Below are 23692 nucleotides of genomic sequence, written 5' to 3'. Positions count from 1 at the left end.
TTAGGTAAGTAGGGAAGGTGTATGCTCCATTTTACAGATGAGGAAACTGAGGCTCATTTTTCTGAGGTCTCAATGCTTCAAAGTCCCTGCTTTGCCCCCAAGATTCCTGTCTTTGGGACGCCCCTTCTTCCTTCAGTCTCTCTAGCTCATTTACACTCACTTCCTCCAAGAAGCCAGTTCTGAGTCCCAGGTTCCCTACATGAGCCTCTCTCTTCTCTGACCTTCTCACTTGGCTAGGAAGTCCAGAATAGCTATTTTGAGTAGAGAGCTTCTCTCTCAAGCTGACTGTGAGCTTCCTGAGGTGGAGGGGTGGGGAACAATCGGAGATATGGTAGCGCAGGGCTGGGCTTGGAGAAGGTCCTCAATCCTTGTTTGTTGATCTAGGATTTGATTTGGCAGGATTAGACCTGTAGCTATCAGAATATATTCTGGGTCATGCCAATCCCCACAGTTGTGCTTGAGAGGGAACCGGCCACCACTTGGAATCCCTCGATCCTATGCTTGCTAAGGCAGCCACATGGTGCCTGGACATGTCAGGAGGCACTGGGAATGTAGGTCAACACTGGTACAATCTCCTTGTAGGATGGTGGGGCAGGAGACCTTTCGTGTCCAAGTTGCATTGGTATGAAGGTGTAACTAGGTTTCGGCCCCCTTTCCCCATAATTGGAGAATTTCCAAAGTCCTGTGGTCAACTGGTTTGACAAGTGACTGACCAATCCCAAGAGGGGAGATAAAAATAGACACATAGCTTTAACCTTGAACAAATCTCAGTACTTTATTCATCCCTTGGCAGGGAGAAGGGGGCTTTGCCCCAAGGTAGTCAGCCAGTCAGGTGGGGTGGCTAGGGTATGTGTTATCTATTCAAATAGTATATAGTACTGATTATGCAGAAACAGGAAGGGAAGCAATAAGTTAAAAGCCACATAAGTTATGAAAAAATAATATATATATTTTATATATCTTGTATCCCCACTGAGAGTTTGCTCCCTTGGAAACCAATAAATAGGCAGAGAAAAAGCAGCAATCAGCACCCTTTGGGACTTCAGGGATGAGTATGACTGAGTTCCCTCCAGCCTGAGAGAGTAAGTAGCCCTTCAGCGCCCCCCACAGGCCTGGAGGACCTTGAGCCCTAGAAGGAGCCAAGGCCTCCTGGAAAAGGAGATGAATGAATCAAAGACTGGGGCTAGAAGAGGTGAGGCAGGGACAGGTAGGGAGAAGAGAGGGAAAGAGAGGAGGTGGCTTGTGGAGTGGGAGGCTAGAGCTGCCAAGATCCCCCTGCAACCTACAAAGGTAAGAGCCAAGAGGAAAAAAGAAGAGAGCTCCTCCCAGCCCCAAATCTTATTGGATGAAGAATTTCTCTTTGGTTGTCACTGGGGCTCCCCAACCTGACTTCAAGAGCTCAGAAGCTCCCAGAGCTTCCTGGACTCTGCCTTCATCATGGCTCCGCTGGAGTCAGGTGAATGGGCATGGTGGGAGGAGGGCAGAGGGGGGAAAAAGGAGGAGCTCTAACCCCACAGATATGGGGTGTTCCTGGGCTTCTGGATGAATGCAGAAGAGGGCAGGGCCAGGCTGTTGGCCTGATGGGGAGAACAGAGACTCTGAGAAGGGATTCATGGGAAATAGTCCTAGGGTTTCATGCAGGGGTGGGGCTAGGGCCTGATACACCAAAGTCAGGTTTCAGGCTGGGAAACACCTGGGAGGGGTGTGTGTGTGGGGGGCAGAGAGCTGAGGTCCCCGGCAGGGTGATGAACCCCAGGATGGCAGGGAGGGGAAGGTACGATCTGATTCTGCTGCCTGGTCTCAGGCTGCCATACAGCCTTCCCCAGGGAGTTCATCATGGCAAGAATAGCTTCTGGAGAAGGTGCTGGGAGCTGCTTGGGCAGCCTGTCCATTTCTGACTGTGACCTGCTGAGAGGAACCCACAGGAGGAGAGAAGGGGCACAGGTGTCTGGGCTGATCTCAGAGGTCCAGGCTCAGGTCCCAAACATCCATGGAGCCTCGTTCCCTCACTCCCTAATACTGTCAGGTCTCTGGGGGACCCAGGTAGTGCACCCAGCACCCCTCCCCCCGAGGAACTCCAGGTGGGGGGGCGGGCTAAGCAGTCCTCATCAGTCCCTGGTCTGGGGCTGGGACTGGGCAAATGAGGGCACCAGCCTCGGTGCAGAGGTTGAGGCAAGGCAAGGCTTGAGATGTGTTTAGGGCAAGGGTTGGGCAAAAGGGTCAAAGGGACCTTGGTCAGAGCCCTTTGTTGGGGGGGAGTCTCAGAGGAGTGAGGAGGTGGGGATAAAACTGACCCCAATTCCAGTTACCTAGTTAGGAAACCTCTGGCTAGAAGGTTGGAAGGGTGGGATTGTGAGATGTTGATACGGAGTGGAGTGGCTTTGAATAGCTGGTGACAGTCCTGTCCCCTGCTGGCACCCATAAGAAAACATACATTGCTTTGAGCTCTCTCAGTTCAGAATCAGGTTTGCCTCCCATTCCAACCTAGAGGCTCCAAAGTGCTTTCTTGAGTCTAGCTTAGGTCTCTCCTGCTTCAGGAGAGTGACCTGTGGGTCCTGGGTCCAGCTGCCTTACTCTGAGGCCTCTGACTCCTGCAAGAGGAATTTCTCTGACATTTCAGTGATTTTGATCACGGGGCCTCTGCTGTTTTTCTTCTTCCGGGAGGGGGCTCTTGCAACGTAGGACTTGGAGGCAGCTACAGGGAACATAAGGAGTGGGGGAGGGAAGGGGCTGGAGGTTTGGGAGCCACTTAAAATGATGCCTTCAGGGTCATGACCCCCACACCCTGTACCCCTCCCCACCGTGGGGCAAGTAGACTCACCGGTTCTGGATCTGGATTGCACAGTGCTGACCATGGCAGCTGGAGCCGAGTCCATCCTGGGAAAGGAGGGAAATGGTGGGATGTGAAGGGAGCCTGTGGCTTATGTTCCCCTGGGATTGGGGCCTGGGGCCTGGGGCCTGGGGACTGGCAGGTAGACAGCAATCCTTGATTGTAATTCCCAGCCCTGGGCAGCCCTGCTGTGTGACCCTGGCTAGCCAGCTTGTCCTCTCTGGGCCTCCGTCCCCTCTCCCCTGTATATTTACTGAGCACTTATTTGTGACAGGTATTTGCATGCAGAATCATATTAATCCTCCTCACCACAAGTGGAGCATGGTTATGATCAGCCCATTTTCCAGATGGGAAAACTAAAACTTTAAGGAGCTGGGCCAAGGTCTCAATTTGTAAGTGGCTGAGCCAGGACATGAACCCAGGCCTGTCAGGCTCACAGTATCATGCTGGAGGGGGAGGCTGGCTTTGTGTGGGCTGGTTCTTTGGTTCTCCCTCTCCCCCAGCCCCACCCTACCATCCCCACCCCTCACCTGCTCTCCTCGCCCTCCACCAGCTTTCGGTAGGTGGCGATCTCAATGTCCAGGGCCAGCTTAGTGTTCATGAGCTCCTGGTACTCGCGTAGCTGCCTCGCCATGTCCTTCTTGGCCTGCTGCAGGGCTTCCTCCAGCTGGGCCAGCTTGGCCTTGGCATCCTGGAAGGCCAGCTCACCCTGCTCCTCGGCCTCCTTGATGTTCTCCTCCAGCTTCAGGCACTGCAGCCAGGAGGGCAGAGGGAAGGGGTCGGTGAGCAGGGGTAGGAGGGAGAGAGTGGGCCAGGGCCAGGAGCCTACCTCTGTTCTTGGTGGGGGTGTGTGTGGGGAGGGAGGGCTAAACAATCCATTCTTGGATGGGGTAATGGGTTGTATTGCAGAAAGAGGGAGTTCAGAGAGACCTAACGAGATACTTTCTGGAGGCCACCAAAGAGGGAAGTAGCCAAGTCTCCAGAGGAGCCTGTCTCAGCCTGGCTGGAGGCTGGGGCTTCTCTCTGTATAACTGGCAGGAGGTCATGGGCTTTGGGTGTGTGTGGTGCCGGCTCTCTAACATTCCAACAGCCCTGGCCAGTTTACGGAGCACTTTCCCAACAGCCCTGGCCAGTTTACGGAGCACTTTCACATGCAAAGCTCATGTGATTCTCATAGCCATCTTAGGAGAACAGATGAGGAAACTGAGGCACAGAGGTGCTAAGTGACCTACTTAGGTCACTTCCCCTTGCATGTACTCAGCATGTGTGTGTGTGTGAAAGAGAGAGCGAGAGAGAGACAGTGAAAATGTGTGTCCCCGGTGTTCCTCCCTGCTCCATCCCCAGGTCAGTCCTCGGAACTCACGTGGCTCTTGATGGAGAGGATCTGGGATCGGAGCTTCTGGATGCGCACATTGAGGTCAGCAATCTCGCTGCGGCTGCTCTGGAGGCTGTTCCCAAACTCAGCTGAGCAGGCGGCCCGCTCCTCAAGCTGGAGGGCGGAGAGGAGGTGGTGGTCTGGAGCTGCTCACTGTGTCCCTACCAGAACCCTCTGTTTTCACTCCTTGCTGCCCTTTTCTCTCTCCCCCTCAGCCCCCCCCTCCCCCTCTCCCCCTCTCCTGCACCACCATGTCCTCCTACTGGCTGCCCTAGACTGAGCCCCACAAGCTGTTCCCACACCTGGCCTGGCATTGCTGGGTGGCAGCATCACCCTGAGCTTTTGGAGGGTACAGACTGTGGCCTTTCCCAGCCCACATCACCCATCAGGGCTCAGCACAACGCTGAGCTCCCTGATTCTCCACATCTGCCTGGGAACCGACTGCTGTGGTCTCGTGCCCCTGTGCTCCCCATTTCCCTTTCCCAGAATCTCATCACACACTCGAAGGCGACCTCAGCCATCCCCAGTGCAGGCGCTCCTGTCCCGGCTGCCTCTCCCACCCTGCAGGGTCAGCCACGAACCTGCCTCCGGGAGTATGCCTCAGCCTCCTCCAGGCTGCGAGCTGCGATGGCATCATACTGGGCCTTCACCTCCTCCACAATGCCGCTCAGGTCAATGTGGCAGCGCCTGTCCATGCCCACGGTCACTGACACGTCCTTCACTTGGGCTGCCAGGTCCTTCAGCTCCTGTCCGGGCACAGATGTAGGGGTTCAGGGCTGGTCAGGGGCACCCCATAGTCCCTTTATCCCCCAGGGTGAGGGGAAGATGGGCTAGATGGGGCCCCCCTGAGGGCCTGTCAGAGCCCCTTCATCTCTAGGCCCCCCACATCTGGCAAGGGAGAGTCTCAGTTTGTTGAATAAATGCTGGAATGGTGAGGGGCAGGAGCGGGACTAGAGGCTGACAAGCCGCTCCTCCCCAACCCCTGCCAGAGGCTGAGGCCAGATGATATCAGGGTCACCCTGAAACTTGCTGCCCCCTCCCCATCTAGCTGAGGGGCTTGCTGGGCAACAACAATAATGGGATTCAGCCTCAATATTTTCATCTTCTCCCTATCCTTCAGGATCCCTTTGTCCCTCCTCTCTCTTCTCTGCTCAGAAAATGCTAGCCTCCATCCTCAGAGACCGGAAGTGGAAAAGCCCCCCATTTCCCTGGGGCTCGTCTTGGCTAGCTGCTCTCCAGGCAGCCTCATGGTTCATCCTCACCAGGCTTGCATGGCGTTAGCCCCAGATCACAGACAGGAAAGACACTGTGGCTCAACGAGGTTATGGAAACACTGGGAATGCAGAGCCCTTGCTGCTCTTGCTAAGCTCCCTTAGAGGCGTGGAGACAGGAGTTGAAGCCACTGTCTTTCTAACCCCAGACTGGTTCTTTCTATCACACCCGACAGCTTGTAGTCTGAATGCTCAGGGGTGTATAGAGAGGCAGGTGGGAACCGGGGTCTTCATAAGGGGCTGCCAGGTGCCACCTCCATGGCCCTGGGCTGCTTTCCTTGGAGGTGTTAAAGAACTGCCAGAAACCTGAACAGACACCTCTCCCAAGAAGACAGACGAATAGATATATGAAAAGATGTTCAACCTCACTAGCAATTAGGGAAATGCAAATCAAAACTACAATGAGATACCACCTCACACCTGTTAAAGTGGCTGTTATCAACAAGACAAGCAATCACAAGTTTTGGAGAAGTTGTGGAGAAAAGGGAACCCTCCTTCACTGCTGGTGGGAACGTAGACTGGTACAGCCACTATGGAAAGCAGTCTGGCAATTCCTCAAAAAATTAAGAAGAGAGCTACCACACGACCCAGCAATCCCTCTCCTGGGTATATATCCAAAAAACTTGAAAACATATTCATAAAGATCTATGCACCCCTATGTTCACTGCAGCATTATTCACGGCGCCTGAGACATGGAAACAACCAAAGTGTCCTGCGATAGAGGACTGGATAAGAAGATGTGGTACATGTATGCAATGGAATGCTACTCAGCCATAAGAAAGGCCGAAATACTGCCATTTGTGACAACACAGATGGACCTTGAGAATATTATGCTAAGTGAAATAAGTCAGTCAGAAAAAGCTAAGAACCATATGATTTCACTCTTGTGTGGGATATAAAACTGAAACTCATGGACACAAACAGCAGTGTGGTGGTTGCCAGAGGGAAGGGGATGGGGGTGAAGGGGGGTCTTAATAGATGGTGTCGGGAGAAGATATGACTTTGGGTGGTGGGCACATACAGCAATATATAGATCTTGTAACATAGAAACCTACACCTGAAACCTGTATGTTCATATTAACCACTGTCACCCCAATAAATTTAGTTAAAAAAAATAACAACTGCCAGCATCTGGTTGGGGCCCCAGTGGGAAGGAGGAGGGGGCCAGCATTGCACAGCATGAGTCAAGTGGCCAAGGCCTCCTAGAAGAAGGCACCCCGGGAAGTGGGGACAAAGCTCTCCTGGGGGAGGGAGGGCATGGGGCACAGATGTACAGTTACTCCTACTGGCATTCCCCGTCCAGTTTTGATCTCTACTTAAGTCATCAAATTTTGGTCAGTGATCTCATTTTTCTGAAATATATATATAATTTTACTTGTTTGTCTGAAAATCAGGATCCAAACAAAGTGCACACACTGTGATTGGTCCATACGTTTCTAAGTCTCTCTTATTCTATGACAGATGCCCCCACCATCTCTCTGTTTTTTTCCCTTGTTATTTTTGAAAATGGAAAACACTGGGCTGCTTGCCTTGTAGCGCTCCCACAGTCAGCATTTTACCAATTGCTCTGTGTGCTGGTGCTTAACATGCTCCTCTGCCCCCTGTGTCTCTGAAAATCGGCAGTTGAATCTGAAAGCCTGCTCAGATCCAGGTTTGGATTTTGGTTCATGACTGAATTCTGACCCTGTTTCTAGACTTTGGGCCTGCTCCTGACCCTCCATCTGTCTTTATGCTCAGAAAGGTTATGGTTGAGCCTCTGGAGCCTGTACCTGCTGAGGTGGGTACTTCTTACCTGCAGCTTGTGCCCCTGTGGCCACAGACTGCAGGGTCCAGGGGGTGGAGGTGGGTGGGTCAGCTAGTGCCACGTGGCCTGTTGAGTAAGCAGCTGAGGAAAGCCATCACTCCTGTCTGTTCACTGCCCAACCCCGCCCACTAGCATCCCTGGTGACAAGGATCAGGTTCTGGAAAAGGACATTTGGGCAGTGGCAGGCATCCTGCAGCCTCTGGGAGCATCCTGTCTCTTCCCTAAAGCTGTCAGGACCCTGAGCCCAGTGGCCAACTGCCCCTTGGGGGTCTCCTGACAAGGGGTTTTGATTGAACAGAGTCCACTGGGCAAAAGCAAGGGAGGGCCCAACCAGTGCCAGAATAAGGTTAATGGTGCCCACAGATTCATGCCCACCTCAGCGGAGATGGATATTTTCCACATGGAACCGCCATCCTGGCCAGGGCTGCTTGGCTGGGGACAGTTTTAGGAATGCAGCTTTGGGGCTTCCTTGATCACCATGCAGTGGGGGTCAGTGGGCATGTGGAGTTCTAGATAAAGCCCTCTATTAGCACTCCCAGTCCAGGCCTAGGTTGGCGTTTTTTCCATTCAGGAACAGGCCAGGGCCCTGTCAGATCACACTATAGGAGGGCTTCCCCATCAGGGTGAAAGGATCGGCAAAACACAGCTGATGGAGCAGGGTACACAGGAGCTCGGTAAACAGAAGCAGGAGATGGAGGGTTTAGAACATCTGCAGACCTGTTCAGACATGCCAGCCCCTTGGGCAGCACAGGGTATAACAATGCTGCCTTGTGTGGTGTGGCAGTGCCACCATGGGATGGGCCCCTAGGAGCATGTGCACCTCCAAGCTGGCAAGAATTAAGCCAAAGTACAGTTTAGAGCTTCTCTAGGGAGCCAGGGCCTGAAGAGGGTCGTCACCCACGTGGCTGAGGAGGTGATCTCCCTCTTTGTGGCCCCAGGTCAGGGTAGACGGTGACTCTGAGGGCTCACTTAGTGCTGCTCAGTAAAATGTAATAATGACACTAGGCCCTGAGTGCCACCACTAGGCCCTGAGTGCCACCACCTCTTATAAGCTGGGTAACCCTGGCCAAGTTTTTAAACCTCTCTGAGCCTTGTTTTTTTATCTGTAAAATGGGCATAATTATAGAACTGAAAATAGCTAATGTTTACAAATACTTCTCATGTGCCAGACACTGTTCTAAGGGCTTTGGCATATAGTCACAAAATAAATCTTCACAACAGGCCAGTGAGCTAAGTGCTGTTATTCTCCCTATTTTACAGATGGGGACATTGATGCGTGGAGAGAGAAAAGAACCTGCTGAGTTCATGTAATTCCTGAGCCAGGATTCAGATCCAAGCTGCTCTAACGACTGTTCTCTTAATCATTATCCCTACCTCATGGCGCTGCGGGGATTAGATGAGATTATGCCTGGAAAGCACTTGCACAGCCTGTGCAGGGATATAGAAGCCCGCAATAAACAGTAGCTATGACGGAACCGTGGGGAAGTGTCCAGGGCAGAGCGGCCTGTTCCTGGAGCTGACTCCCGGAGGTGACGGGAGGGCAGGCGCCAAGCAGCTTAGACTCAGCAGGCTGTCTCTGCAGCGATCTGCATCCCAGGAGGTGTGCCTGGCTGCAGGGGGTTGTCCTCAGATTTAGCTAATCTCCCTGGAACCAGAATTTATGGGTGGGGCAGGAGGCGTTCTGGGTGGCTGCAACCAGGCCCCAAACGCACTCAGGATCCTGGAATGCACTTTGGGAGCCGAGGGGGAATGCGAGCCTCTGCCAGCCTAGGCTTCTTTCACCAGCCTGTGTTCCTGGAGGTGAGGGGCAGGGGGACTGTCCAGGAGAATGCAGCATGTAGATGAGGCCCCAAGCAGTCCATGGCCTTTGGCTCCTTGGAAAGGCTTTTAGGCCTTCTCTCTCTCTGCCTGTGTGTGTGTGTGTGTGTGTGTGTGTGTGTGTTGGGGATACAGAGGTGGGCCACACATGAGTAGCCCATGCTTGGCTGATCTGGTGTCTGCTCCAGAGTTGAAACCAGCATGTCCAGCCCTCCTGGGATGACTCGTGTCTGCCATGTTTTCCTTCCACCCGAGGTGGCCATAGCTGCCCCTTCCTTTGCTAAGACCTGCTCTGTCTGATGGGGAGCCACTAGCCGTGTGTAGTTGTGACCACTTGAAAGGTGGCCGGTCAGAACTGAGATGGGCTGTAAGTATAAAATACACATGGGATTTTGAAGACTTTGTATGAGAAAAAAAAATAGCCCATTAATTTTTTTTATATTGATCACATGTTGAATAGTCATATTTTGGATATATTGGACCAAATAAAATGTACTATTAAAATTAATTTTTTGTTTCTTTTATTAAGAAAATCTAGTAGTGTGGCTGGCTACTAGAAAGCTTAAAATTACATATTATTAAATTACATTATATATAAAATTACTTAAAATACATGATATATATGGCTCACATTATATTTCTATTAGTGTTGGCATAGAGGCTCACAGTGTGGGGAACCTTTTTAGCAAAGAGTCAGTCTTGCCTCCTCAGCTTGGGGTGGTCCATGGAGAGAAATGCAGACCTCATGTCCTATCACCAGCTTGCACCTTGCTGCCTCCCAAAGTACCCGTAGCTGCTCTGATGGCCTGGCTCTCACTGCAGTCCCTTCTCCACGGCACTCTTCCACCAGCACAAGCCACTCCCTTCACCCCTCTGCAACGCTCTCCCCAGAACCCACCAGGGGCACAGCACACTTAGAATAAGGTCCAGAGCCCGGCTCAGGGTCCAAGGCCCTCCATGATCTGGCCCTGCCTGCTCTGCCCTGGCCACAGCTGCTTCTTTCTTTTCTTCTCATCACCAAATTCACTTCTGCTGTAGGTGCTTTGCACAGCTCTTCTTTCTGCTCAAAGCCTCCTGAAATCTCCACTGGGCTGGGTTTTCCCAGTTTGGGCCTTCTCTCACTTGTACCTCCTCTGAGATGCCCCTTGACTTTGGAGTCTAAAGCCTTCCCCTCCCTCCAGCGTGGTTGCATCACCTATTTTCTTTGCAGCCCAGCACTTCTCACCCTCCAAAAGGATCTTCTGCAGATGTTTGTTTAGTTGCTTATTACCTGTCCCCTCTTAGCTAAGCTGTACCCCCCCAGCTCTGAGAGCAGGGACTTGGCTGTCTTGCTCACTCATGGTGACAGCAGTGTCTGGCACCTAGCAGGCATGTAGTAAACCTTTGTTAGATGGGTGAATGGATTTAGTCCTCATCATAATCCTATGAGCCTGACACTATCACTTTCCTCATTTTACAGATGAGGAAACTGAGGCACAGAGTAGAGAAATAACTTGCCCAAAGTCATAGAAGTGGTAAAAAGGCAGAGTCAGGATTGGGGTCCAAGGGCTGCAAAGTCTAAATGGAGCAGAAGCCAAGCAGTTTTGTGGCTGTGACTAAGGCAGTGCTCAGGTATATGCTGGCTGTGCCTGGCGTTCCTCTAGTTATATCTCCACACTTGTAGGACCTCTGTCCTGGCTTGGAGTTTGGGCTCCGGGCTTGCTGAGATGTGGGTTAGCAGAGCGGAGGGCAGATTCAGAAATGTTGGTCCTGCTGATGTCTGCCTGGGCTGCACTCACAGCGAATTTGGGTAGAAGAACCCCTAACCCAATGCTCAAACCAATCAGTGGTACCCCTGGTCCATCCACATAGGGCTTGGCCTGGCTGTGGATGGCTCTGCCAGGGACGTGAAGCTCTTCAGGGTGGCTGATGTGGGTGGTCTGCCTATGAGGGCTGTCTCCCTGCTGTTCCCAAGGGCCATGGTGTTCTCTCTGCTCTGCTACCTCCCATGGCCACAAACAGGTCTGGGGCTCATGGAAGCCCTGCTGGGGGCTGAGTCTGCTGGAAGGAAGTGTGGCCCAAGTATAGCCATGAGGCCCAATCTCCCTTTCCACAGGATGAGGCCATGGAGCTGTGGTCAGCAGCCCCTTAAAGGATATTAGGAGGCAGAGTGGGGTGGAGGGGCGGCATCCAGAAGCTAGTGGCAGGGCCCATCTGCTGACTGCACCGGCAGTGGGCTAGGGCTTGCCGGGCCATTGTCCCCCAGGCTCAGCCGAGGACTTGGGGACAAACGACAGTGTGTCTGGAGGCCCCCCTATCTGCATTTACTGGGCCATTTTTGTTTGGTAGAAGCTAGTATTGTTTGGGAACCAGAGAATCCAACTACAGGTCTTCCCTGCCTTGGCTCAGAACAGGGAAGGGTGAAGCGCATGACTGTCAGAGCTGGAACTGTGGGTGCCTGCATTAGGCTGCAGGGATTGAGAGAGATTCGTTCAGTAAGAATGGCTGTTCAAGGCCCCCTGACTCCCTGTTCTGAGGCCACCTCCTGATCTTGTCCAGATACACCTGGGCCCTTGTGTGGCCTTAGCATTTAAGCACAAAAAAGGCATGGGTTCTCCCTGAGAGAGGCCTTGGGGAACCTGCCTGCCCATGCTCTGTGAAATGAGTGATGAGAAGACGTGTTGGATTATTGGCAGCAGTGCAAGAAGGGGTTTAGGAAATTGTTAAAACTAACTGAAAACAGTGAGTGACTGTGAAGGTTCCACACCCCCTGGATGTCCTTCCCTCCCCTGCACCCCTAAGCCATGGACCAGTCAGCTCTTGGCTCGCAGGACCCTGGCTCTGTCTTCTTACCTGCTCGTAGATGGTTTTCATCAGCTCCACGAAGCTCTGCAGGCTTTTCAACTTGGTCTCCAGTTCAGTCCGTCGAAGACACTCTGTGTCCAGGTCCTGGGGGTGGGAGCAGTGGAGAGTTATGGGAGGGGGAGTCGAGAGGTCCCAGGGCAGGAGTGGGGTGGGGGCCTTTGCTTCCTGGGTGAAATGGGGGTGATTCTCAGAGGAGACCTGGCTCAGAGCCTGGGAGGAGGAGCAGGGTGGGGACAGGTATCTCTCTGTGGTTCTGGGACTCAAGCCTCTGAGGGCTTTGCTGGGGGATCCTGAGGGAAAGCAGACAGAGGACCCATGAGGAAGGAGCCCCTGGGGCAGGCTGGGCAGGCTACCTTCTTCAGCTGGACGAAGGTAAACTCCATGTCTGTGCGCTTGGAGATCTCATCTTCATACCTGGGAGGTGAGGAGGGTGGGAGAGAGATAGAGAGACACACAGAAAGAGGCTGCTCAGCTGGATATGGTGGGAGCTTGGGGTGTGGTTAACCCTCTCTGGGTGGGGTTTAGGGCTTCTGCTGTCTCATTTGGTGCCTTGTGACAATTAGAAAAAGTAGTCCTTCCTTCAGGTGAATGGAGCCCCTCTTCTATGACGCCCCCCCTGCCGACAGCCTATCAGCTGGCCCTCTCAGTGGTGTCTGTCTCCTTGCTGGCTCTGCTCCACATTCATCCCCTCCAGGAAGCCTCTCCTGATTGTGTACCCTTTTCACCCTGACACTTTGTTCCCTCATCTTTTCCTAGCTCCTCCCTTAGGAGTCTCAGTGGTCAAGTCAGCACTGAGCATCCTGCTCACCCTTCACCCTCTCCCCCCCCTACCCTTCCCTGTAGCCCCCTCCCCCTCCCCTCTGCTGGAGGGTAGGACACTTTCCATCGTGTTCCCTCCGGAGGGAGGACAGGAAGAGTGTGAACTTTACAGTCAGATGAATGAACCCCCAGTGTGGTTTTGGGCAGGTCACTCCACCCCTCCTTCCTTAAATCTCTAGTTGACCAAGGGTGTGCCTGTGTGCGTGTGCGTGTGCGCATGTGTGCGTGTGCATGGGGCTGATGAAATCCACGCCTGACACAATGACAGACGTGTACAGTCAGTACTCAACTAAGGTGGGTCCCCTCTCTTCTCAGCTTTGCCTCTTTTGCTCAAGTCCACCTTGTGTTTAGAACAAGGACCCTGCTGGCTGGGGAGATGGGATCCCTGGACCCGACCTTATCCCCTTCCTCTAGTCAGGATGTCTGTCTTGCTCCCCAGGGTGGGTGTCTGCCAGCCACTGTCTCCCCCCAGTCCTGCCTGCCCCTGCCCCAGTGGATGTGGGGATTCTGCGGCTTCCTGTTGCATTCTCTCCTCTCCAGGGAATACCTGAATCACCCTGGGCTCTAATTACAGCCGCCGCCTGCCCCAGTCCCTGACCTCACAGCAGGGCAGCGTCACCATCGCCCACATCAGCTGGCTGGACCTGCCACCCTCAGGCCTTCTTTTCCACCTGCCTTCCCAGGGGGCTGAGGAGAGCAGAGCCAGGGGGGTGAGAGCCCGCAGGGCACTGGGGGGTCTCTGAAACGCAGTGTGCCCAGTGTGCACTCTCCCTGGTCACTGCTTGGCTTCCAGGAGTCTGCAAGGGGCTTTGAGGGTGCAGAACATGGTGGCGGGTGGAGGGGTGAGCTAGGGGTGTCCTGCAGTCTAGGATTTGCCAGGGTGAAAAAAATGCCAAGAAGCTCTACCTGCACCCTCTCCTGTGACCCTCAGAGCCCCTAGCCAGGGAGGCCCTGATGGTCTTATTTCACATTTGAGGAAACGGAGTCCAGAGAGGGCCTAGGGGCTCGTGTGGTGTGCTGGGTAAGCATGGGCCCCAGAGCCAGGCTAGCTGGGCTCCAGTCTTGCTTCCTTGCTTACCAGCTGTGTGACTTTGGATAAGCTACTTGTGTATGCCTCACTCGTGACAATAGTGATGTTGTGAGGATGAAATAAGTAAGTACATGAAGTGCTCACAGCAGACTGGGGCACCCGCGAAACCTGCTGCTACTATTACCACCTAAGCTCCGTTCTCTCTGACACCAGACCCAGGCCCTCAGCCCCTAGCTTCAGCCTCTAGCATTTTCAGAGAGAAACTGTGGGAGCCCCATTGCAGAAAGAGAGTGCAGGTTGCATCCTTCACAAATCCTCCAGGCTAGGCTGCTTGAACAGGTTTCCCTCTGGAATCTGGGGGTCTCTGGGGAATTCCCTGCCCAGGGGACAGGGGCCTAGGGAGCCCTGCACTGAGAAGCCCCTTATTGACTGGCCCTCCCCACACAAGCTGGGTAGTCAAACCTCTCCCCTTCTCCCCTCCCCTCTTGATAGGGGAGTTCTGCCCACCTGGGGGCAGGACCCTGGAAAGAGCTGTCCATTGGGGCCCTCTGAGGTGCCAAACTCCTCCTTACCCCTCACTGCCGTTCCCCCTACCCTCTTCCCCCTCCTTCCTTCTCATTGACTCCCCTGGATTTCGGCCCCAGGTCACCCCCTCCACCGATGCTCTGTGCAGTGAACAGCCTGCAGAGCCATATGCAGTGGATCTGGGTCACTTGCTATGGCCTTGGGCAAGCTGCTCTCCTAGCTGGGCTTCTACTTCATTCTTAGTAAATGGAAGGGTTAACTAGCTGATGCTGGGGTCCCAGCTACATCAAAGCTTTGGGAAATCTCCCTCTCTGCAGAGGCTTAAGTATTCCATGTCCCCCATTTCACCCCCAATCTTCTGCCAGTCATCAGCTCCCAAACTCGTGCTCAGCCCTTTTCAGCTTGTCACACCCACACCCCCCCTCTCTACCCAACTTGTTTATATCTAGGAGTGAAGCTGATCTCATCGGCCTTGGAGAGGCAGGGCACACCCCTCCCTGGCAGGGCTTGGCCTGGCGTCTCCTGGCTCCCGGGGCCCCCAGGCTTTGCATGGCCAGGCTGCAGCTTCCTAGGCTCTGGTCTGCAGACCCAGAAGCCCTCCGGCCTCGCTCTCTCCAACTGAGGTGGGTTTCCTACCTAGAGGGAGGATGAGAAGCCCTGAGACTAAATAGTAAGATCAGGCAGCAGATGGAAACCAGGCAGCTGGCCAAATGAGGGGGCTGAGCCAGATTAGAACAAGCAGTGTTTGTACAGAACTTCCAGTTACAAAGTATCTCCACAGATGTGATCTGGCTGGGCTCATGGGAGCAGCCTCTCACCCTGGATGACATAGGGTAGGGATGGGTTTTAGCATGCATGGCTCTGTGACTGAGGACAAGCCCCTGTCCTCTCTGGGCCTGTTTTCTTCCCCATATAAGTAAAACCCAAGGCATCCCACCAGCTCTGCCATTCTCTGACCCTTTGAGGGCCAAAGACCTACTAGACATCAGTGAAATAAGTCACAGATTCTGGTGCACTAACAGTTTCCCTCATTACGGTCAGAATGGGCAAGCAGATTCCCTGTGTTTCCCTAGGACCTAGGAGGGCAGGGCTGGGGTAGAGGTGGCCCCCAGGCCAGGGAGGGGCCCAGCCCAGCCATAAGAACCAGTTCACAGATGGCTGGAAAGTTCCTGGCAGATTCACAGATGAGGAAACTGAGGCCTCAGAGTGGGGAGAGCGTCCCATGTGACCATACCCTCTGAATGTGGCCTGCACAGAGGAGGTCATGCAAGAGAGATGGGCAAGCTAAGCCCCAGCTCAGGTCCCTGGCCAGGCTGCCCACTCTCTCCAGGCCTGCCTGCTGGCTGCTCTGAAGAGGGCAGGCCTCACCTCGGGTCAGCAAGGCTTGGGGCAGGAACCAAACACTGAAGGTGGAGAGGGGGTTCAGCCACACTCTGCCCTTCCTTCATTCAGGCTGGAGACCAGACCCGAGGAGGGGATGCAGGGGCACAGCCTCTCTGCTCTGCCCAGCCTCTTTGTCTGTGATGCCCTGGCCACAGTTCAGCAAGCCTGCACCAGGGAGTATGTGGTGTGCAGAGCCTTCTAGGGAATGGAAGGGTGGCCATCTATAGCCACCCTGAACTCTCAGCTTCCTCCTCACACCAGCCCCAGTTGGTATCAGCCATCATCCTCCCACTCCACATGGGAGGAAACTGAGGTTAGCACGATAAACAACTTGATGGAGGTCACAAAGCTGGGGTGGGGTGGGGACAGGGAGTGAATCCTTTTCAGTCTATACCCAAGGCTGGGTCTTTTACCACTGGGCTGCACTGCCTGCCAGTATGTCTCCCAAGTTGTAAAAGCACATGCAGGTGGGGCTGTTTCCCTCACCTCTCTGGACCCCACTGAAGTCAGCACGCACTACCTCTGGAGGGTTGGTTCTTTATTCTGACAAAACCCACTGCTTTGCCTGCTGCCTGCACCCACTCCCTTCCCTTCCAGCCCAATCGAGATGGAAATCTCAAGCCACATCCAAAGCAGGAGCCCATCTGTTGCTCTAGCTGGTGACATAATTTCTTATTGCCAGTGGGACATGTGGGCAAGAGCAAGAGTGTTTATGAACACAAGAGGAAAGAATAGGGGACAGTGGCTGCCATGGCGTCCAGGGGCCATCACGCACAGGACTTAGCTGTCAGACATCACAAGACTGACTTTGTTGTAAGAGTCACTGTTTGGGGGTGGGGGAACTGTGGATTCACTGCCATATCCTCTCGAAATTTAGGATACTGCCTGACACATAGTAGGTCCTCAATAAATATGTCTGGAGTAAAGAAATATTCCTCAAAGAAGCTTCCTCTTTTTCTGGCTTGAGTGCCCTGGACCTTGTACCTGAATGCAGGTTGGTCCCCACCCACAGCCGCTGCCCACAGCCCGCTAGGGCGCACTCTACCTGATTCGAAACTCCTCGACTTTCTCCAGCATCTGCAGCAGGTCGGCCTCCAGCTGTCCCCGCTCCTGGCTCACTTTGCGCAGTTCCTCCTGTAGCCGGCCCTCATACTTCTCGTAGAGGTGCCCAAGGTCAAAGGCAGTGGAGCCCTGGCCCTGCAGGAAGCTCCAGCGGGTCTCCAGCAGCTGGTTTCTCTGCTCCAGGGCCTGCACCTGGGAGAGCAGGAAGGCTTCGGTGAGAGGGCCAGGCTCAGGCCCCGAGGCCCCAGGCCCGCCATCGGGCACCAACTGGGGCTCCCCTGGGAAGTGGCAGCTCATCGCTCTGCGCACCTATCTGGGGCCCTCACTCAGCACACTCAGATGGCATCTCCAACTAGTGATTGTTCCAACTAAAGATGGTGAGATAAGGCGGGAATTGGTGAGAGGTGGAGCCAATTAGCAAAGGTTTCCTAGGGGAGGAGCAGGGCCAGCTAGATGACGGAAGGGGGAACTAGGGTGTGAATGTGACAGGCTCTTCACGCCAGCCTGGGGCTTGGGTGGGAGACCCCAGGGAACCTGAGGTGTCAGAGGCCCATCTGTCACCCCCCTCGACAAGCCTGGTCTCATCTTGCTTTGGAAACTCAGCCGGGTAGGGCTTAGGGCCTAGGTAGTACTTAAATGCTAAGCCTCCTGGCAGCTGTGGACTTGTAGCCTTGCAAAGCCTCAGTTTCCCCAGCTAGAAGTTGGGGATATATCACCTGCCCTGCCAACTCTGCAGGCTGTTGGGAGAAGAGCCTGAAAGAGAGCTTTGGAATAGAAATAACAGCAAATGATTATGTGGCTCCTTCTGGGTATCAGCCCTGTTCTAACACTTCACGTGTTTAACTCATTAAACCCCCACAACGACTCGATGGGATGTTGTTATAAGCTGTATTCTACAGATGAGAAAACAAGGCACAGAGAGGTTAACTTGCCCAAGGTCACAAAATTAGCAAGTGGCAGAGCCACGTGTGGACTCCAGTGAGTTTGGGTTTAGAATCTTTTAACCACTTCAACAACCTATGCCTCCTGTCTACTGCTGGGGTCACAGTGGGTCCTGGGACCCACCTGCCTTTCTTCACTGGCTTCTGCCTCTATTCAGGCCAGTTTTGTCTTGAGAATAAAGACTGGGGGGTCCTGGCTGGTTTGGCTCAGTGGTTAGAGCGTCAGTCTGCAGACTGAAGGGTCCCAGTTTCAATTCTGGTCAAGGGCACGTACCTCGGTTTCAGGCTCCATCCCCGGCCCAGGGGAGGCAACCAATGGATGTGTTTCTCTCACATAGATGTTTTTTTCTTTCTATCTCCCTCCCTTCCATTCTCTTTAAAAAAAAAAATCAATAGAAAAAATATCCTCGAGTGAGGATTAACAAACAAAAATAATGACTGGGGGGAGCTCTGGGCTCAGCTGCTCCTCTCAAACTCTGCCTCCTTCACTCTCCTGCTCAGGCTGCTACATGGGCTCCCACAGTCCTCAGCTCGCATCCCAGCCACCAGCAGGCTGACAGCGTCCCTCCTGAGTCTTCTCCTTCCCTCCACCAGCCAGTCTGGGGCTCTGCCTGCCTCTTCTCCACCCTGCCTGACCTCTCCAGGATCCAGCTTCTCTTGGGCACGACCCTTTCCACCACCCTAGTCCCTCCCCAGATGTGCCCCCAGCTCCTCTCTTGCAAAAAGCCTCCCCTGTTCCCTCCAGTATGAGGCTCTCAGTTTATCTGCTCCTCACTTGTCTGAGCCTACCATCCTCCCATCAGACTGAGAGCCATCTGCTTCCTTCTTGGGGTCCCTACCCCCTCGGTGCCTGGGATAGGGATAGGCCACTGAGGCAGGGGAGATGGCTGGGGCCTGGCTTCTGGACAGTGTGGGCTACTGTCAGGAGGAGGATGTTGTGATGATAGCCCAGTGATACTTCCTGTGACCACAGGCGAGTAGCCGAGCCTCCTCCTGCCCACTGCTGGCACCAGCCCCCAGAATCGCAGTTTAAAAGAACCGGAGTCACAGCCAGGAGCCTTTTGGATCAGCTAGTCTGTACCCTTCATTTATAGAGGAGGAGGTGGGGGCCCTGGGCAATCAAGTGACTTGTCCAGTGTCCACAGCAACTTGGTGGCCCAGCTTCCCAGACAGGCCCATCTGATGGTGGCTGCCTACTCTGGACCATTAGGGGTTCCCTGTTCCTCCAGAATTTGGGTGCCAGGTGAGCCTTCCTCTCTCTTTCTTTGCCCTGCCCACATCCCCAGGTTTCCCTGAGACACCCTGATGCCCTTGGGATTCCCAGTGGCAATGCCAGCAGGAATATTGATGATGGCCTTTGTGGGCTGTCATTCCCCTGCTCAACACCGATTTGTACTGGGAAGTTCTGCCTGAAGCTGACCCGAGCCTACAGTCTGCTGTAGTTGCAGCCAAACAGGTTCAGTAGGGATGGAAGTCAAGAGGGTTTCTGTACTTGTGTGAGAGGGTTTGTTGGGGGGAGGTATCTGCTCGCCCCACCTTTGCTCCGTTTTGACAAGCAGGAGCCCAGTGTTTACACTGAGGGTGGGGTGAGAGGAGAGAAGTGAGGCTCCTTCCTCCACCCATAAGCAGCAAAAAAACCCTTTACACCAGGAAGTCTTTCCCATAGTCTAACCTCAACCCCCTCTGCTGTAGCACTAGCCTGCTGGGAGATGGGGTGCATTTGGCCAGCCAGTCCAGCCAGAGGGCATTTTGGTTGTGGGGGATCTGGGGCATCCCCCTCCCTGATGCTGTGGGGGAGCTGCCTGTTGTCTCAGTGGCTGGGGATGGAACTGAACCCCCACCCAAGACCTTCCCTGCAGAAAGGCTCCTCCCTCTCAGAACAAAGGCCCAGGGAGGTGCCAGGTTAATTGTCACCATCCTCCCAAGGCTGCTGAGCACTCACTTCTTTCCCCTTCCTCCCCATTCTGGCTGACCCCCCTGCTCTTAGATCACATGATGGTAGTTCTAGGAGGGGCCTCAGAGAGCAAACCCTGGTTTACCTTCCTTCCATGGTACAGATGAGGAAACTGAGGCTCAGAGCACAGAACTCACTGTGAGTCAACTCCATGGTACTGGGTAGCCCAGACTAGGGGAGGGAGAGATGTGTTTTTTCTAGGGAACTGAGCAGGCCTGGTCCCCAACCCATGGGCCCACACTCCAGGCAGGTGAGTATACTGAATGGTGTCCCTGGGGCACGCAGGTCCTATTCCTCGAGTGAGGGGATTTGCCAAATCCCCTGCCTTCAGCCAGAGGTTGGCTTTGTCCAGGGAGCTCCAGGGCCTCTTAGTCACAAAGGGCTGGCTTATGCCTTTCTGTGTGAAGGCAGGGGCATGGCTCCAGTAACTTCCAGAGGTCACGTAGGCCTAGAGGAAGACATTGTGCCCATCCCTCTGTCTCCAGGCATTTCACCACCCCTCTTGGGTTCCTTCTCAACAGCCCACTTAGTCTGACTGCTGGCAGTCCTTCCTCTTGTCCCATCTCCATCTCCTCTGTTGTCCGCATGTGAAGGTGAGAGGACCCAGCCAGCGGCCTCTGCTGGATGTTTACATCACCCTCTCCCTGCCCCCCTCCACCTCCTCTCCTGCTGCTGCTTCTGCTCATCCCCCTCCTTTCACGGCTGCCATTCTACTAGTCTTCCCCCTGGCATGAGCCCAGGGCCACCCTCAGAGCAGGAGTGTAAGTAAATGCAGAAAGGGTAAGTGGCTTGCCCAGGAAACACAGCCTACAGTGGAAGAACCGACACTGCTCCAGGGCCTCTTGCCAACTCCTGGTGGTCTTCCCAATAACCCTCCTCCCCTCTCTCCTCCTCCCTCTAGGTGCTCTGATGTCTCTCCAGGCCTCAGAGGGGGATGTGGAGCTGGAGGGCCCTTGCCTGTCTCTTCTCTTTGCCTAGAGCCCCCACCCCTCTGGTTATGGCATCTTACCCTTGAGCACCTCTCCCCCAAGCAGGCCCCTCCCTCCCTCTTCTCAGGCTCCTACTTGAAACGGGCTAACTGCATTCAAGAGCATCATGGGTTGGGCCCATTTATGGTGTTTTAAATTTAACAAACAGAACACACCTGGTACACGGTGAGGGCTTTATAAGTGATTTTCAATAATTATTCCATTTGAATATGACAAGCCCATTACACTGATGTGTACTGAAGCGCAGAGCGGTTAAATAATTTGCTTGAGATTACACGGCGGTCAGAGGTGGAGCCAGGATTCAAGCTCAGTAATTTGGCTCTAGGATTGAGCACTCTTAACTGCTACCTGCTTCCACTCAGGCCCCCGTGGGCCTTTACAAGGAGATAGAGAGAGACTCGAGCTAACAGATCTTCTCCATAGAGTTGGTGAGTCAGCTGAGGTTCCGTGGGCAGAGCCCCAGCAATCAGGGCCTCCAGCAGGTTGGCACCCAAGGCTCCCTGAGTCCACTCAGAAGAGCACCCATCTCAAGCCCCAGGCTTGAGGGTTGGGAGGCTGCTAAAGATATTAGAGGGCATCGCCCTGGACCCTGGGCATAGGACCCCTGACCCCTGAGGCCCTGCCCCATGCCTGCTCACCCTCCTGTCTCCCCCATCACAGAGGCACAGGGTAATATCAACTCTGGCATTCAGGGAAAAAGCCATCCATCTGAGCCAAATTACATAGCTCATGAAGCATTCCTTTTAAGGGATTAACCTGGGTTAGGAGAGGAGGTGGCTCTGCAGGGACCTGCCTCCCCAGGGCAGTGGGCTATTCTCTTAGGGCCAACAGCCCAGCAGTGCAGGGCTCTGCAGGCTGAGGGAGGGAATGCTCCATACCCCCATCCAAGCACTTCAGGTGTGGGTGCAGGAATGCTGGTCTGGGCACATGAATGGGAGGAAGAAACAGTTCCCATTTCAGAGACTGCTGGCTTTGTGTCTCACAGATCTGAGTTCAAATCCAGCCTATAGACTTGCTGGTTGTGTGACCTTCGGCTAGGCACTTAATCCCTGGATGGGCAGCTTCCTCATGAGCACAGTAGGGGAACTAGCCCCCAGGGGTGTTGCTGTGTGGGCTAAATTACACATCTACAAAGTTCCCACAGCGAGCCAGGCACAAGCAGATGCTTGAAACATGCTGCTTTCTTCCCTGGGTCCCTCTCCGGGAGTCCCCACTTCCTGGGGACACTAGCAACATGCAGAGGAAGCCAGAGGCAGGAGAGCAGGGTGCAGGGTAGAACTGAATCACGGCAGAGGGGTGGGGCTCTGGTCTACTGTGGGGGGGGAGGGGGCAAAAAGGTTGTTTTCCTCATCAGTAAAATTGGCATAAAATGACCTCTTCCCTAAGGTTGTTGAAGGATGTAGAGATAAATATGGAAGCACCCAGCACAGTGCCTGGCACATAATAAGCAATTAAGTAACAGCGGTTCTTCATACTGTGACTATTATTCCTGGGCAGGGCGGGAGGGAGCAGAGGGCAGGGCTGGTCAGGAGAGGTTTTTTGAAGGAGGTGAGTGAGGAGTGGGTTTGGGAAGTAGACTGGACTTCCTCAAAGCTCCTAAAGCCCTTGTTCTGGGGCAGAGGTGACACAAGTGCCCAGACCAGCATGCTGGCCATGGCATCTGGGTCTAGGAAGTCAGGATTCTGGGGACTCACTCCCTCTACTCAGGTGGGTGCCTGGCTGGCTGCTCGTTTCTGAGTCCCAGCATCCGTCCCCTGCATTCCTATCTCTTGACTCCAGGCTGCACCCCACTCCGCAGCCTCCTTCCTTCTGGAAGCCCCACATGCCCTCTAGGCTCTGCCCCTGCTCCTGGCTCCGGGAAGCTAAACAGGGCCAGAGGCCTGGACAGGGGGGTGGACCCTTGGGAGGTCATCTCCACTGGCAATCTGCTTCAGAGTAGGACTGCAGACCATGCCTTCAACTGTTCCTACGAGGGCATCCTCTTGGCCATACCCAGAGCTCCTTCGTCCATGCCTGGGGGAGGGTGACCCCAGGCGACATGGCACATTATTACCCAGACATCCCTCAGAGGCCACCCTGGGGCCTCTTTCTCCCTGCATGTCGGAATGGCTTGGGATTTCCCTCCACATCTCTCTGCTGGGAGCTAGCTTGCGGAGTTAGCAATGCCAACTTCCCATTGGCTGGGGGCAGGGGTGGGGCGTGATGCTCCAGAAATAAAGAACTCAGCCACCTGCCAGTCCTTCGCTTTGGGGACCCTCTTCCTACTTTGCTTACCTTGCCAATCAGGGAGGCAAATTTATCGTTGAGGACCTTCATCTCCTCCTTTTCCTGGGTCTTCTGCTCCTGGATGGCTGGGTCCACCTTGAAGTCCAGGGGTACCAGCAGGCTGGGGTTCACTGTCACCTTGGGGATGGTGCCAGCCGACCAGCAGCCTGTGAGACTGCGGGAGCTGAAGCTCGGTCTGGAGGCTCCGCAGCTGCCCCATTCCAAGGACTCAGGCCGGGGGCCGCCTGCTGGAGTCACCTCACAGCTGCTAAGGCTGCTGAAGCCAACGACGCAGGAGCGGCAGGCCATCGCGGCCCCCGGGCCTGGACGGGGAGGGCGCAGGGATGAGCGAGGGAACCTTCTCGGGAAGGCTTCGGCAGCTGGCTCCGGTCGCGGGGAGGGCAGGCTGGGGACTGAGCAGCAAACACCTGTCGTACAGTGCTCATTAGCTGCAGAGGGCGGGACACCTCCCAGCCCGACCAACCTGTTAGATGATGTGGTGCTCCAGCCCCTCCCCCGGCACCACTCCTCCGGGCCGGGCAGGGATCTGCCTTGCTGAGGGGGCTGTTCAGGGCCCCCAACCCAGCAGGGCCTGGCTCCAGGGAGGGGGCAAGTCTGGGCCGGCTGGCTGGGGGTGGGGGGCTGCGAGAGGAAGGGGCCATTCAGCAAGGAAGGAAGGAAGAGAGTGCGAGTGCCTCTCACCGCAGACCTCACCACATACCTGAAGGCTGACGCACCTGGGCCCACATACTTCTGGCAAAGATGAGGCAAGCGCAGGCCCT

General features: G+C 54.5%; 2 protein-coding genes across 2 annotated transcripts in view; one reads left to right on the top strand and one right to left on the bottom strand.

The window, feature by feature from the left end:
* The window catches only part of SMIM41 (small integral membrane protein 41), a 45741-nt gene extending 39157 nt beyond the window's left edge, over positions 1 to 6584 (top strand). The window contains exons 2-3 of the mRNA XM_081126654.1: positions 4175 to 4247; positions 5326 to 6584. The gene's annotated coding sequence lies outside the window, so the exon portion shown is untranslated. The remainder of the gene's footprint in view (positions 1 to 4174; positions 4248 to 5325) is intronic.
* Positions 759 to 23317, bottom strand: KRT80 (keratin 80). The gene is made up of 9 exons (XM_081126523.1): positions 22920 to 23317; positions 16745 to 16953; positions 12296 to 12356; positions 11931 to 12026; positions 4787 to 4951; positions 4194 to 4319; positions 3361 to 3581; positions 2822 to 2877; positions 759 to 2695 (listed from the first exon to the last, which is right to left on the bottom strand). The coding sequence occupies exons 1-9, from the start codon at positions 23217 to 23219 to the stop codon at positions 2571 to 2573; spliced, it is 1359 nt and encodes a 452-aa protein (XP_080982649.1). The 5' UTR covers positions 23220 to 23317; the 3' UTR covers positions 759 to 2570.
* Positions 23318 to 23692: the final 375 nt, after the last annotated feature.

Source organism: Miniopterus schreibersii, assembly GCF_964146895.1.
Source record: "Miniopterus schreibersii genome assembly, chromosome: 2".
Lineage (NCBI taxonomy): Eukaryota > Metazoa > Chordata > Mammalia > Chiroptera > Miniopteridae > Miniopterus > Miniopterus schreibersii.
Note: the sequence above shows the minus strand (reverse complement) of the source record. Positions and strands in the feature narration are given on the sequence as shown.